General features: G+C 36.1%; 1 protein-coding gene across 3 annotated transcripts in view; it reads right to left on the bottom strand.

Annotated features, from left to right (window-relative positions):
- EPRS1 (glutamyl-prolyl-tRNA synthetase 1) overlaps nucleotides 1-12,668 on the bottom strand; it is a 40,730-nt gene that overhangs the window by 23,068 nt on the left and 4,994 nt on the right. For all 3 annotated transcript variants that reach the window (XM_068403161.1, XM_068403171.1, XM_068403180.1), the window contains exons 3-12: nucleotides 10,453-10,552; nucleotides 8,401-8,557; nucleotides 7,084-7,223; nucleotides 6,334-6,428; nucleotides 4,893-5,019; nucleotides 4,152-4,344; nucleotides 3,614-3,785; nucleotides 2,393-2,626; nucleotides 833-917; nucleotides 425-484 (exon numbers count right to left, since the gene is read on the bottom strand). In XM_068403161.1, coding sequence (XP_068259262.1) covers nucleotides 425-484; nucleotides 833-917; nucleotides 2,393-2,626; nucleotides 3,614-3,785; nucleotides 4,152-4,344; nucleotides 4,893-5,019; nucleotides 6,334-6,428; nucleotides 7,084-7,223; nucleotides 8,401-8,557; nucleotides 10,453-10,552 — 1,363 coding nt within the window. The remainder of the gene's footprint in view (nucleotides 1-424; nucleotides 485-832; nucleotides 918-2,392; nucleotides 2,627-3,613; nucleotides 3,786-4,151; nucleotides 4,345-4,892; nucleotides 5,020-6,333; nucleotides 6,429-7,083; nucleotides 7,224-8,400; nucleotides 8,558-10,452; nucleotides 10,553-12,668) is intronic.

The following is a 12,668-nucleotide window of genomic DNA, read 5'->3' as shown; positions in this document are numbered from 1 at the left end:
CCTGTTATGTAAGCAAATGTGACTGTGCTATGAAGCTGCAAAATGATAGCTTATGCTATGTATGCTTACAGCACTGTAAGCTATATGCTAAGGTAAAAAGCATTAAGTAATACCTTCTTACAGATAGCTCGCAGCTTGAAAGCAGAAAAATGAAATGCAGTTTTCATATCAGATTTACAGCAAATATTATCTTTCCCCGTACTGCTAAGTAAGGCAAGTAAGTATTGGTATAGGAGAATCAATAGGATTAGTGCTAGTTCAGGTTAGAAAGGGGGGGACATTCCATTTTCCTGATAGTGTGCCAAATGATGCAACATATTGCAACTGCTACTGGTTGTAATAAGCACTCCAACGAACGCTAGATTTTCTACATATCCCAGAAAGAGGGTATTAGGAGTAGCATCAAATTCAAGTAAGCACATACCTTTTTGTTAAAGGACCAAATTTTATCCCACTCCATATTCACGACAGATCGAGAGGATCCCTGGGAAGAAAAAAAAAAAAACCACATTAATATAAATATTCTAGCTATTAGACTCATTTAAAACAAAATTCTTTAAAGACTACAGACCCTCTATGGTTTGCATTCATCAAAACAGTTTAGAAAGGCATCTTGAGCTTGCAAAATAAACACTTTTTACAGTAAGAAACCTGCTACCCCATTTTGCCAGGACCTGCTCACAGATATTAATATTGCTGAAGCAGTACACATGAAAGCAGCAAACCTTCAAAAGAAGAAACCTCCCAGTGACAAGTACTTTAAAAGAAACTTCACAAAAACTTGTCCTTACCAAGTGAGATTCAAAGAATCAGAAGAGAAGAACACACCCACCTGAGCAGCAATAAACTGTTTAAGCCCTTCAACTGTCATGCCTCTCCTTAGGACACCACGCACAGTGGGAAATCTTGGGTCATCCCTAGTAGAAAAAGACATTTCACCAGTGTCACATGCTAAGTTCTACCTATTAGCTACACTGATCAAAACCTTTACCAATACTGCCACACATGAAAGACACAGCTTCAGTGTATTTTGCTTGCATTAATTAAGGGCTAGATGAGAAGACCTAATTGAAAAGACTGATCTCTTATTCATTCAAAATATACAGTGCAGGTTTTCTTCTACTTCACCCCAGGGAAGGAAGCCATCTCTTGGTGAAGTGGGTCTTTTCCTACATCTATTCAATCTTAAGTCTCTCAAAAACTAGCAAGGCAAAAGTTATGTCCCTATCACATTACTTCCTTTTAATGGCACCTGAATTATGTAACCTGAAACAAGAGGGTTTGATTCGTTCTTGCTCAAGAGAAACCAGAAAGAGATGAGTGACAATAACAATGTTATCTCTCAATGACATAAGTGATAGAATTCTATGATTTTATTCTTTTATGCAAGAAATAAAAAGGCCTGATCCGAAATGTAAAATATGTGTTGGAACACAAATCAAACCTTACTGAGGACCTAATAGGGAGGCTTAGGGAGGGAGGGGTCATTCTAAGACCAGTTACACCTCTAGAGGAAAAAAAAGGGGAGAGGGGGGTCAGGGAAGAAGAGAATTTTGGCTCTAGCAGAGTGGCTCCATGCATAAGCTAGGAATCTAGGCTTCCAACACAATCGAAAAATAAAAACAGCAAAAAAAAAAAAACCCCACACTTGGCACACCTAAGCAAGACAACCAGGCAGCCTAGGAACTTCTGTAAAATGATGCTCCCATAGGCTGAGCACAGTATCACCTAAAACCAGCCCAGGAAAAACACTACAAGCAGTTGTCTGACTTAGCATTATCTATGTATTTCTTCAGACTCCTGTACTGTGAGGAGAGGACTTCAGATGGTACGCTCCCAGAGCTAGCCCATTGTGAGAATGAACAAAGGAGCCTCTCTACTTGCAGAAGTGTAAACCAACAGCTCACCCTTTCTAGGAAAATACTTATACTACCAGGCCACCAAGCACTATCTACACAAATCCAATTAACATGAAAAAAAGAACAGAAATAAGATGGGGGAGGGCAGGCGAGAAGGAAGGAGGACGGATTTGACTAGATGGATAGGACCAGAAGTTCTTCAATTCAGGCCCCCTTCTGGCATTGCTCAGGAATGTATCTGATGAGTCAGAGTGGAAAATGTGTAAGTAGCACGCATAGCAAGAGCCAGAGTCCAAAAATAAGCTACCTCATGTTTATTACAGGATGTGAATATGTATGTAAACAGTTACTGTAGAGTAGTAAACAGACATATTGTACACGCAGAAGATTACATGTAATTAATCTATGTTCTTAAATATTGTTTAAATATTCATTCATGCTGCTTTGATGTCTAAGCACTGTCCAAAACAGAACGTGTGCATCAGTCATGAGTGTGTTATGGAACAATGCTGAACTACAGCCATGTAACATACCATCCATCCACAAGCCCTTCATTGACAAACCACGTAAGCTTTCTCTTAGAGAGCACAGTGTTGTTGAGGTTTAGCCGGCTATACTCCCATATATATGGTTTCCTTATGCCCAGTGCCTCAATGATCCAGTAGAATTGTTCATCTCTATCATGGTATTCAGTTGTTCTCAATGCATGTGTGACACCTTCAATACTGTCAACAATGGGGCAGGCAAAGTCATATGTGGGATAAACCCTGAGAATAAAGACCTTCAATTAGCAGGGCAGAAGAACAAAACACTCTCCTCACATGTAAACATTTAAACTAAGCATAATTTATATTTATAGATTATAAATATTTATAATACATGATCCCAAAAACTTTCAAATCAAGACTAAAATAGCACAGACACAACAAATTGTACATAAAATGATCCAGAGGGCAATACATTTTTAAAACTAAGAAAACCTTCAAGAAATTAATTGATCATAGCCTTAATATTCAAGACAAAAAAAAAAACCCCTACATTGCTACTGTTCTTTTCAAACACAAAAATGCTGACTTATAGGTTTTTTTTCCTTAAATATCAGAAAGAATCATTAGTTGACTGAAAAATGAGCAAAGCTTTCATGTTTGAAAACAAACCCCTATCCACAGACATAGTTCTCCTATTATACACACATTAAATCAATGTTTCCAAAAAGGGAGTTGTATAGATGGAAACAGAGGTTTCAAACAAGCACTGAACCATAGCCTTGAACAACTCGGTAGGCTTACTTCAATGCACAATGTAGTAATTCTTCATTCTGCACAAAGACAGCAGCTGCTGTGAAAATGGAATCAGCCACTGAGGTAAGTAGATCAAGAACGTTTTGCAGCAATATAAAATCGTAGCAATGTAAAATTGCCATGGTTCTATTTAAGCTCTAAGAACTAAAGTAAACAGCTTTGTTGTCCAAGACACAGCCATTAAGTCTTAATTCGTGTTTTGACTCAAAGCTCTTCACTGACATACGATGTATTTATGGACCAAAACCAAAATAATATTCACTGCTGATCACAATGGCCAGCTCACAGGTTTTAAAAGTCGTTTGCAGAAGTTTCAGAAAATCAAGAGACTCATCACATATTCTGACTGAAAATGCTAGCAGGTTGCAGGTATTAAAAGAAGTTTACTAAGGAATGGTAAATGCCCTAAAGAGAGCAAAAATCACAGGCCACACAAGGAGGAAGCAGACATACTTGTAGGTACTTCCAGTACGTGGGTGAGGCTGGTTTTTACAACGATAAAGAGTTGGATCCCTCATACATCCATTGTTACTACTCATATCTATTTTTGCTCGTAGACAACAAGTTTGTCCATATTCTGTTCCCTTTTTCATTTCTTCCCACATTTGTAGATTCTTATTAACACCTAAGAACAATAAAAATAAATCATTTTCTAAGGTATTATGGAGCTGATACAGGACAACGTTTTATGACTGCAGTAACAAAAAGCAATGTCACCCCGCTCTTTAGACACTGGAATTAATTTTCACACATTTTACATTTTGAATTTTTTAAAAGCAGTAACAAATGGTGATGAATCCATACATACACAAGTTTACTGCACCTGTCTAAATATACACTTACGCCAGCCTTGCAGAACAAAGCACTAAATACTTCCAAGTTCCTATAAGGACCTTAGAGATATGCAATTAGTCATCTCATCCACCTTTGTCAATAAAAATCATGTTTTGATGACAAAAAGAAAGCAAGACGGAAGCTTAAAATATCTTACAGTTATTTCTGTGTTTAGATTCTATTCTTTGCTCACGCTCTGCTTTCATTTGTTCTGCAGGAGTATCATCCACATACGCCTTCCCTTCTTGAATAAGCTTCTCAGCGTATTTCATTATCGTTTCAAAGTGATCTGAGGTATACGTAAATTGATCTGGTTTGATGTGCAGCATTGCAACATCTTCAAGAATAACCTGCAAAGTGTGAAATTGTATACTGTAATATTCAGGAAAGCTAGTTTTCTTAAACCTCTATCTTCTTAATGCCAGATGTGGTGCTTTTAATGCTTCATTGTCCAGGAAGGATAAGCCGTAAGAATAATATGACATGCATGAAAGAAAAGAGAAGCAGGCACTTGTCATTCATTCACAGCCTATAATTATATGATATCAGACTTAAACAACTTCAAGAAAGAGGTAGGACAAGAAAAGGAGATGAAAGTTGAAACGAATTACTTGTTACGGACTAAGTAGTATTTATAAAACGAAAAAAACAGTGTATTGCAAGAGTTGCATATCTACATATTGTAAAATAAACATTGGGAAGAAAAAAGCTACCAGTAAAAGAGCTTTAAGCTTTTTAAGGTAAAGATGATGGAAATTTCTTCCAAGCACAAGACTTAAGTGTAATACTGATACTGTAAAAATCTAGTGCAAAGAAAAGTGTGCAAGAGCAGATCTTCATGTCATTTACCTTTGAATTAGCTATACAGTGAATGGATTTCCCTGCTCTCTTATCATACCTTTTCAAAGTCTTCTTTCTCTTTTTCTGGATTTGTGTCATCAAACCTCATAATAAGTTTTCCTTTAAAGTTAACTTGGTAGTGCTGATTTAGCAGGGCAGCTTTGGCATGACCAATATGCAGATATCTAAAAAGGAAATAAGGAAATAAAAAATAAATAAAAACACTAGCACTACTTCAGCTAGACTTGGTTTTTTTGTGAGGGAAGAAGAAAGAATGGAAAGCAATACCTAAGTCTAACAAAAAAAAACAACCCAGCTATTTGTTGAAATGCTATACATTTATGAAAGCAGATTATGTTTTTTCTACCATAAATTTAGTAGTTAACTGTTAAGAATACCTGAATCTACAAATTAGAGTGTCACTACGGATATAAAGATAGGACTGCAATTATCTCCAGTTTTACAGACTGACTTAAACCAACTGTTGATGGCACTCAGTAGTAGCTACCAGATAATCTGAATCTACCACATTCAGAAGACTGGTATTTTCTGAAATGGTGGTTGCTATCTATTTTTAAAATAAGCTAAAAAGTTACTGTCAATTTAAACTAAACATAAAAAATCCAAATCCACAAAATGAAAATCACTTCCAAAAAAAAATTAAAAATATATGTGCCCCTAAACAACACTTTTAAGTAAAACACCAGAATTAAGACACTAAAAGCTACTGAAGTAATGTAAGAACAGTATGTTATACACATACAAGCACATAATACATAACTCATTATATTTGAGCAACAGCTTATACTGGACTAATATAGTGAGAAACACTACTACAGAAGTCACATGATGCTGAACAGCCAGTTTAATGAAGAAAGGCAATCATGGAAATTTTACAGCTTATCGGGCAATTCTAAAAAGAAACAGAAAATTAAAAGCTGGCTGAAAACTGTATTTATTAAGTTGGCTCACCACATCTCCCCTATGTGGTCTTTAAGGAGTTTGTGTTTTGAGACTACACACAGTCTGGACTACTGGGCCAAAGGCCTCCATTACACATCTGATGCCAAGCTTCCTGAAGGAAGGCTATCCCATAACATCTTTCCCTTCTCATATCTAAGCTTTCTTGAGAAGTACTGTAAGTCCTTTCACCCAACTCACGAAGACCGTATTTACATATCATAGCTCCTTGTCAGTGCACACGCCTCCATTACCCATGCAAATGCCATCCTTCTGCTTCTCCTCATCCCACTGCTGAGCAGCACCATGTCACCTGCTGGCAACTAACCTCCCTATTCCAAATTCATGCAACAGTGCAATGAAGTATAGAGGAAAAGTAAACATATCGCTCTAATGTAGATGTGGACAAAGCTTTAAACACTCTTTTGGCTTAAAAGTCTTGTCTGATAAGTTGATCAACATCCTGACCCAAGCACACTTTTTTTTTTTTGAAAGAAAAAACACAAACAGAACCTTCTTAAAGTATTTATGTTTCTTACCCACTTGCTTCAGGAGGAAATCTTACAATGACCTTTCCCATCTCTGCACCAGGAAGTTCAACAAACTTCCCAACATCTGCTTTCTTTTCTGTTGCCTTAAAAATTAACAGAAACATAATTACAGATCTCATTAGCTGTAAAATCAGATATAAAACTCTAGATAATAGCTTCTGCATCAAGGTCTGCTTTCAAACCAGATGACAAAAAGGTGTCATATTGGACCCCAAATTCATCTCTTCACAACTTTCATGTTACCTGTAGTACATCAAAACAAGATTAATTCTGGAGTTTTAAGTTAGTCTGTCTTCAAATTTGATCCAGGACTGAAAAGCCCCACCAAGTTGTTTAATTTATTCCACAGAAGAAAACAGTTGCTAGCCAAGTTTTTGTACCTTAGTGTTCTTAACCTGAATGTGATCAACAAGTTCAATCAACCAAAGACTGCAATCGTTGCAGGTCTATCAGGATCTCAAAATTCTCTTCAGAAAAAGTAAACAATATATCTAAAGAGCAGTGCTGATTAAGAGGTGCCTTTTTTACATGATTCCATTTAAGCACTGGACTACACCACTCATGCCTTTCTAAATATGACAGTGACAGCTTTATCTTAGACAAGAGTTTACAAAAATTTAACACAATGTACAACTGATTAGTTTTAACTTTTAATTCTCTAACTTAAAAAAAAAATTGTCTTATAGTGTACTCACACAAATAAAGCTACTCTCTCCAGAGGATCTGAGCAAGCCTTACCATTTTAGCCTTTGGTGTACCAGAAGCCCACTTGGCTCCTACTGACTGAAAAGCATGCTGTACCTCAAGAAAGCCATACCATCGCTTTGCATGGACAGGAGCTTTGTTTTGCTGTAGTTGCTCTTGCCATATGTTATTATCTGTTGGAAAACAAATCATTTTTCAAGCTATTAAATTATAAAAATGAAATGATTACCAATAGCAATTTTTAAGACTAAAGTAAGATTATGATTTTAAAAAAATCTACTCATGCTCTCTTCTGAAAAGACATTTAGTCATGGGGAAACAAATCATTTTAAAGCAAATTAAATAAACAAACTCCCTACAAACCCAAAAAATACTGCTTTCTTTCTTGGATTCATCAAAGTAGAAGGTGGAGGGGACTGGGGAACATATATTTTTCTCTGTATCACCCACCTCAAAATTAAAAACAACTTTTTTTTCAAGACAGAAATAGAGGATATCCCTCTAGTGTGTCTACATTTGATGTTGTCTAAGCTTTAAAAGAAGTGAAGCATGTATCAATGGTATCGTTTTTTTCTAATAGGCTATATTCCCACAATCTAATTTTCAAGGAACACAACTTCACTAGAAAGATTCTGATGGAGAAAGCAAGAAAAAAAAAAAATGAAAGTAGCACACTCCCTTCAGACTTCTCTCAAGAGCAGCAACTTCGAAAAAATACTGAAAGATGTTAGCTTTTAATCTTGAATATGCATTCTACTTTCGAGAGGAATTTGGTTATACCGCATGGTAAGATTGACACCTATCAACATTAGACACATACCTAAGAGAATATAAAAACCAAACTCATAAAAACAGATCATCAAAGCTTCTTTTAACCTCTGAAAGGTATTTCACATGGTAACATATACCTCTTTTAATAATTCAAACTAAACACCAAAGATATTTCCTCTACTAAGATAATGTCATGGAAAGGGCCGTGTATATAATTTTAGTCTGTATTACAAAATAATATAAATATTTAATCCAAAATGTTGGGCCACAGCAAATTTTCATGTTCAGGCAACAGGTAATAAAAAGATACTCTTACAGTTAACACAAAAGAAGTTAAAAAAAATTCCCATCTATGATTACATCCTATAAATTTCCAAGTATAATAATTTTTAAAAATTCTAGGGTTTCCTAAGCTATACTATTCCCATCACTAGCAATGCACAGGCCAAAGCAGTATGCACAATAGTATACAGCCTGACATACAGCTAAGAGCTACTAGCACCCACAAAAAAAGGAAATTTGAGGACTCCTGGTATACACTGATTGCAAGCCAAGGAAAGCAAGAACACATACTGATACCTTTTAGTACAGCCCAGATACACAAGTCTGCGAGACTTAGAGAGTTTCCGACCAAGTACGTTCTTAGAGACAGACAGTGGTTGAGCTCTTGGACTGCTGAAAGAAACTGGCTGGCAGAAGATAACTTTGTAGCACTAAACTCGAGCCAATGGTCAACCTAGTTTTAAGGGACAAAAGATAGTCAAAGTTACTAAAAGAATGAGAAAGAAGCTTGTTAAAAATCTGAAGTAATATACAATCCCTTTAACAGCTGAACAGAAAGTCTTAACTGGAACATTAGCATTAAATATATTGGACAATATATTTGGACAAATCACAATGTATGCTCAAAGAACATTTAAAATAAAATATACTGAAACATTCACCCAGAACTATACTAAATTATTAAATTTAATTTCTTCCTTCAGGATGTATTCAAACTGATGAAAATACTGACTTTACTGAAGCTATTCCCACTGGTAAAAATAATCAGCAGTTCTTAGGTACTTTTTTATCACACACTGTATATAATAATCATCATTATCCTTCAACTATTTAGATACTTTTATCACTATTTGTGACCTATTTGATCTTCCTGGTACTGCTACTGGACAAGTATACCATTTTCCCCTCCATCCCTACCTCCTCTGCCTCATCTCCTTTTAGATTTGAAGAAATCAAATTCCTCCCCCACCTCATTTCTCTCCCCTTCTACTGCAGACCAGTCTCCTCCTATAAAAGGAAATACATCTTGGTATATAAATAAAAAAAAATTAAGAATCAGGCCATTGGTTAATAATGTAGCCCTGTCTATAAATTAAATCCCTCAATACTGTAAGAGATTAAGTGTCTCTTCTAGTCGTCTGTCCCTATTTCATGTGCAAGTGTTCTGTAAACTGCATCAGGAATCCTTCCAATACTCCAGCCAACGTGGCAGGCACAGATGTAATTACACTACCACAGAATTCAGTTCAGTCATTTGCAGTTATGCTCCAAAATATTTGCACCACAAATGCAGCTGTCACTGTACTTCTCGAAGTATAACTTTATTTTTGAAAGATGCAGAAGTGAAAAGGAGTATTTTATCAGAAATATCAACCTCAAAAGTGTGTTTGGAGAGGTCTCAGGGCTTAACTTGAAAACAAGGTCTTTGGTCAAAAAGTTTAAATAGCCACAAGATAACCTACAACTTCTTAAATGCCTTACAAGCAATATATTAAGACAACACTTCCCTTGAGACCAGTTATAAGGGCCGAAGATGATTACTACTAGCTTCAAGTAGTTGTAGAAAAGAGTTAAATCAGGTCCTTCAGTTCCCTCCTCAAATTTCACAGGAAATAAATGTCAATTTATCTGTTAGTTTCAGCCACCAACTTAAAATTCAGCATATGATTATTCTGAGCTAGACTCAGGAAGAATTCCCTCTCATTTCATATCAGATCCACAGTTCCTAATAACTTCTTGTAATCTGTGTAAGCAAGGAAGACCAAAAAAGTTCTCTCTTTGGCACAAAAATTCTCGTGCCCTCATGGCACTGCTAGGGAAGCATCACAGAATACAGGACCTTGCATGAGAGAACAGTCCATCTATGCGGCGATGTCTCACCACATTCCACTGAATGAAATCGGGGTCAGGGTTTTGTCCATCATATACAGCAAAAAGTAACTCAGTATTTCAATGTCACACAGTGTTCCTTGGTGTTACACTGAAGTGGTACAAGGTAGCAATTGATGGCAACAAAGCTGAGGAAAGTGAAGAGGCAGAATTGCAGATATCACCTTCCAATCTGAATTATCTTATATTGGTGAACTGTCAGGCTAGGAGTTGCTGTTGCAGGGGTTGGAAAGGGCAGCCCCTTCAAAGCTCTGATTTATGACTCTTCTTTATAAGAAGGAGCAAGCTTAAGAAAACAAAACCCTCAGCATCCCACATAGTTGGAACCTCAGTGTAACAATAAAATGCAGAACAATAGACACAAGTTCAAAACAAAACAAAACCAAACCCAAAAAGTTTGATCACAGGCCAAAAGAGAGTAGAAAAAGGAAGAGAAAGAGAGGCATGATTCCTTCTCACCTCAGTGTGTTCCAACAGATTTGAACCATACAACCCAGCAGAACCAGCAACTCTAGCCAGATAACGAGCTATTGAATTCACATCGGTAAATGAAACATGCCTAAAAAAAGAAGAGTCAAGATAAAGGTATATTAAATTACTACCTCCAGTTCAATTTTAATTGTACACACATAGTTGTAACGTGTAAAGCAAATGCAAAATAATTTCTGGGTGAATCAACAGGTAGCAGGTCACCAGAATAAAAAAAAAAAAAACTAGCAAAAGAATATATCAGTCCTTGCTTTGCTATCACCAGATGGAAAAGCAAGCTTCTAAACATGAGACAATTTTGTTTAGATAGACAGAAATTAAGAAAATAAAACTCTTGATTATTCTTTCAAATAATAAAACTCTCTCTTCACATCTGACAGAATTCATTAGTATAACCTGAGCTACATAGTTTCCAGAATATAAGGAGCTAAATCAACATTTGTTTTCTTTTCATACAAGGATGACTTTGAAGAGGATTCTTAGGGAATCTACAGAGGAATCAAGAGGTCTCCATCACGGATTTAAAGGCTAGCATCAGAGGAAAAAGACCTGTTCATTTGTTACTCACTTTACTCAATTCACACTTCACAGAGACTATCCCCTGTTGAACAAACTTGGCTGCCTGTATTTCTGTTTTTTACACAGCCTTCTCCAGATAAAAGACTAATTTGAATTTGTTTTTCCTATTCTGCTGTTGAAAATTCTCAATAGATCTGGAGGCGAAAGGTTCTCCAAAGAACATACTTCTTCCTGTGTTTTATTCTCCCTTTTCTACCTTACATACAGGATTACAAAAAGCTGCATATTGTCAGAAATCTAGCTTCAGATTCACCTAAGATAAATGTGAACATTTTCATTAATATTTACTAAAGAGCTTTGGAAGAATGATGCATCACAACCATCAATTCTCCAGATAATACTCGTCTCCACAGTGCCACATAGGTGTAGATTACAAAATTAGAGCTCCAATTGCTTCTAAACAAGCATTGACATCAACAAAAAGAGTTCCTGTAAGTGTTCTGTTCCACACAATTTAATGGACCAAATGTCACACTTCAATTTGTCCAAACAAGGTTTCATTTCTGTTCTGCCATTGTTCTGTACTTCCTGTTACAGCTACTGTGTCCTTTATAAAATTAAAAGAATTTTGATAGCCCTCAAAGAGCCTTGGAAAAATCAATGAAAGTTCTGAAAAAGATCTAGAAGATTTCTTGATATACTAACAATCATAATGAGTCCCATTTTTAGTACAAATGGATCAGCCAGTCTCATTAGGTTAACTGCACTAAAACCTAAGGAACATCTTTTACTTGTCTTTTTTTTTTTTTGCTTCTAGCTTTTCAAGCTTCAGGATCCAGCATACAGAAGATCCATAAAATATAACTAAAACCAAAAGCCACAGTGGGGGGCTTAACATACACAAAGTATGTCCTATTATAATTTCACACTGCTATCAGATTTTAATGAAGCTTTTTCAAACTGAGAAAAACAAAACATTTCTAATACATTTGCATCTACAGAAAGTCTGGGGAACTTGTTTTATTGTTTTCAGCAGGTCATACTAAAACAAATACCCTTGATTACTCAAGCAAAACTGAATAAATATATGAAATGTGACAACACTACTCTGAGTAAAATCTTACTTGTGCTTAAAAAGTTGTTTATTTTCTTTGGGAAAAAAAGATCTACTTCCACCCAAACATAGTGCTAATTGGCCTCCTTTGAAAAAGTTACGAAACACTAAGGCTGCTCTTTGCAGCTAGTGCCTGCTGACTCCAGGGGTAAGTAAGGAAGAATAACCAAGGACAATGTAATGTTCCACGCAAAGCTTAAGTGTCTCTCAAAAGTGACAGGAAATGCCACATAAATAAATACAAGGACAAATGTTTAAGAAGCAGAAGACAAGATGGGAGAAAGAAAGAAAACTAACGCAAAACAAAACACAGAGAATCTCCAATCGTAATAAATCATTATTTGAATTAATCTGTAAAAAGCATTGCAGAATGGAACTGTGCAGAGGTTAGATACATCTGCCTGAGAGTAATACTACTCTGAAGCATGTGTGTATTCACAACACAAAACAGAAAAGCTGTACTGTAGTTTATCTGATAAGATGCAGGTACACTAAAACACTCCATAAAGCCATCAGCATTTAGCAGAGTGGTTTGTTTAGGAGCTATTATGGC

Source organism: Nyctibius grandis, chromosome 1 (genome assembly GCF_013368605.1).
Source record: "Nyctibius grandis isolate bNycGra1 chromosome 1, bNycGra1.pri, whole genome shotgun sequence".
Lineage (NCBI taxonomy): Eukaryota > Metazoa > Chordata > Aves > Nyctibiiformes > Nyctibiidae > Nyctibius > Nyctibius grandis.
This window is presented reverse-complemented; position numbering and strand designations above follow the sequence as displayed.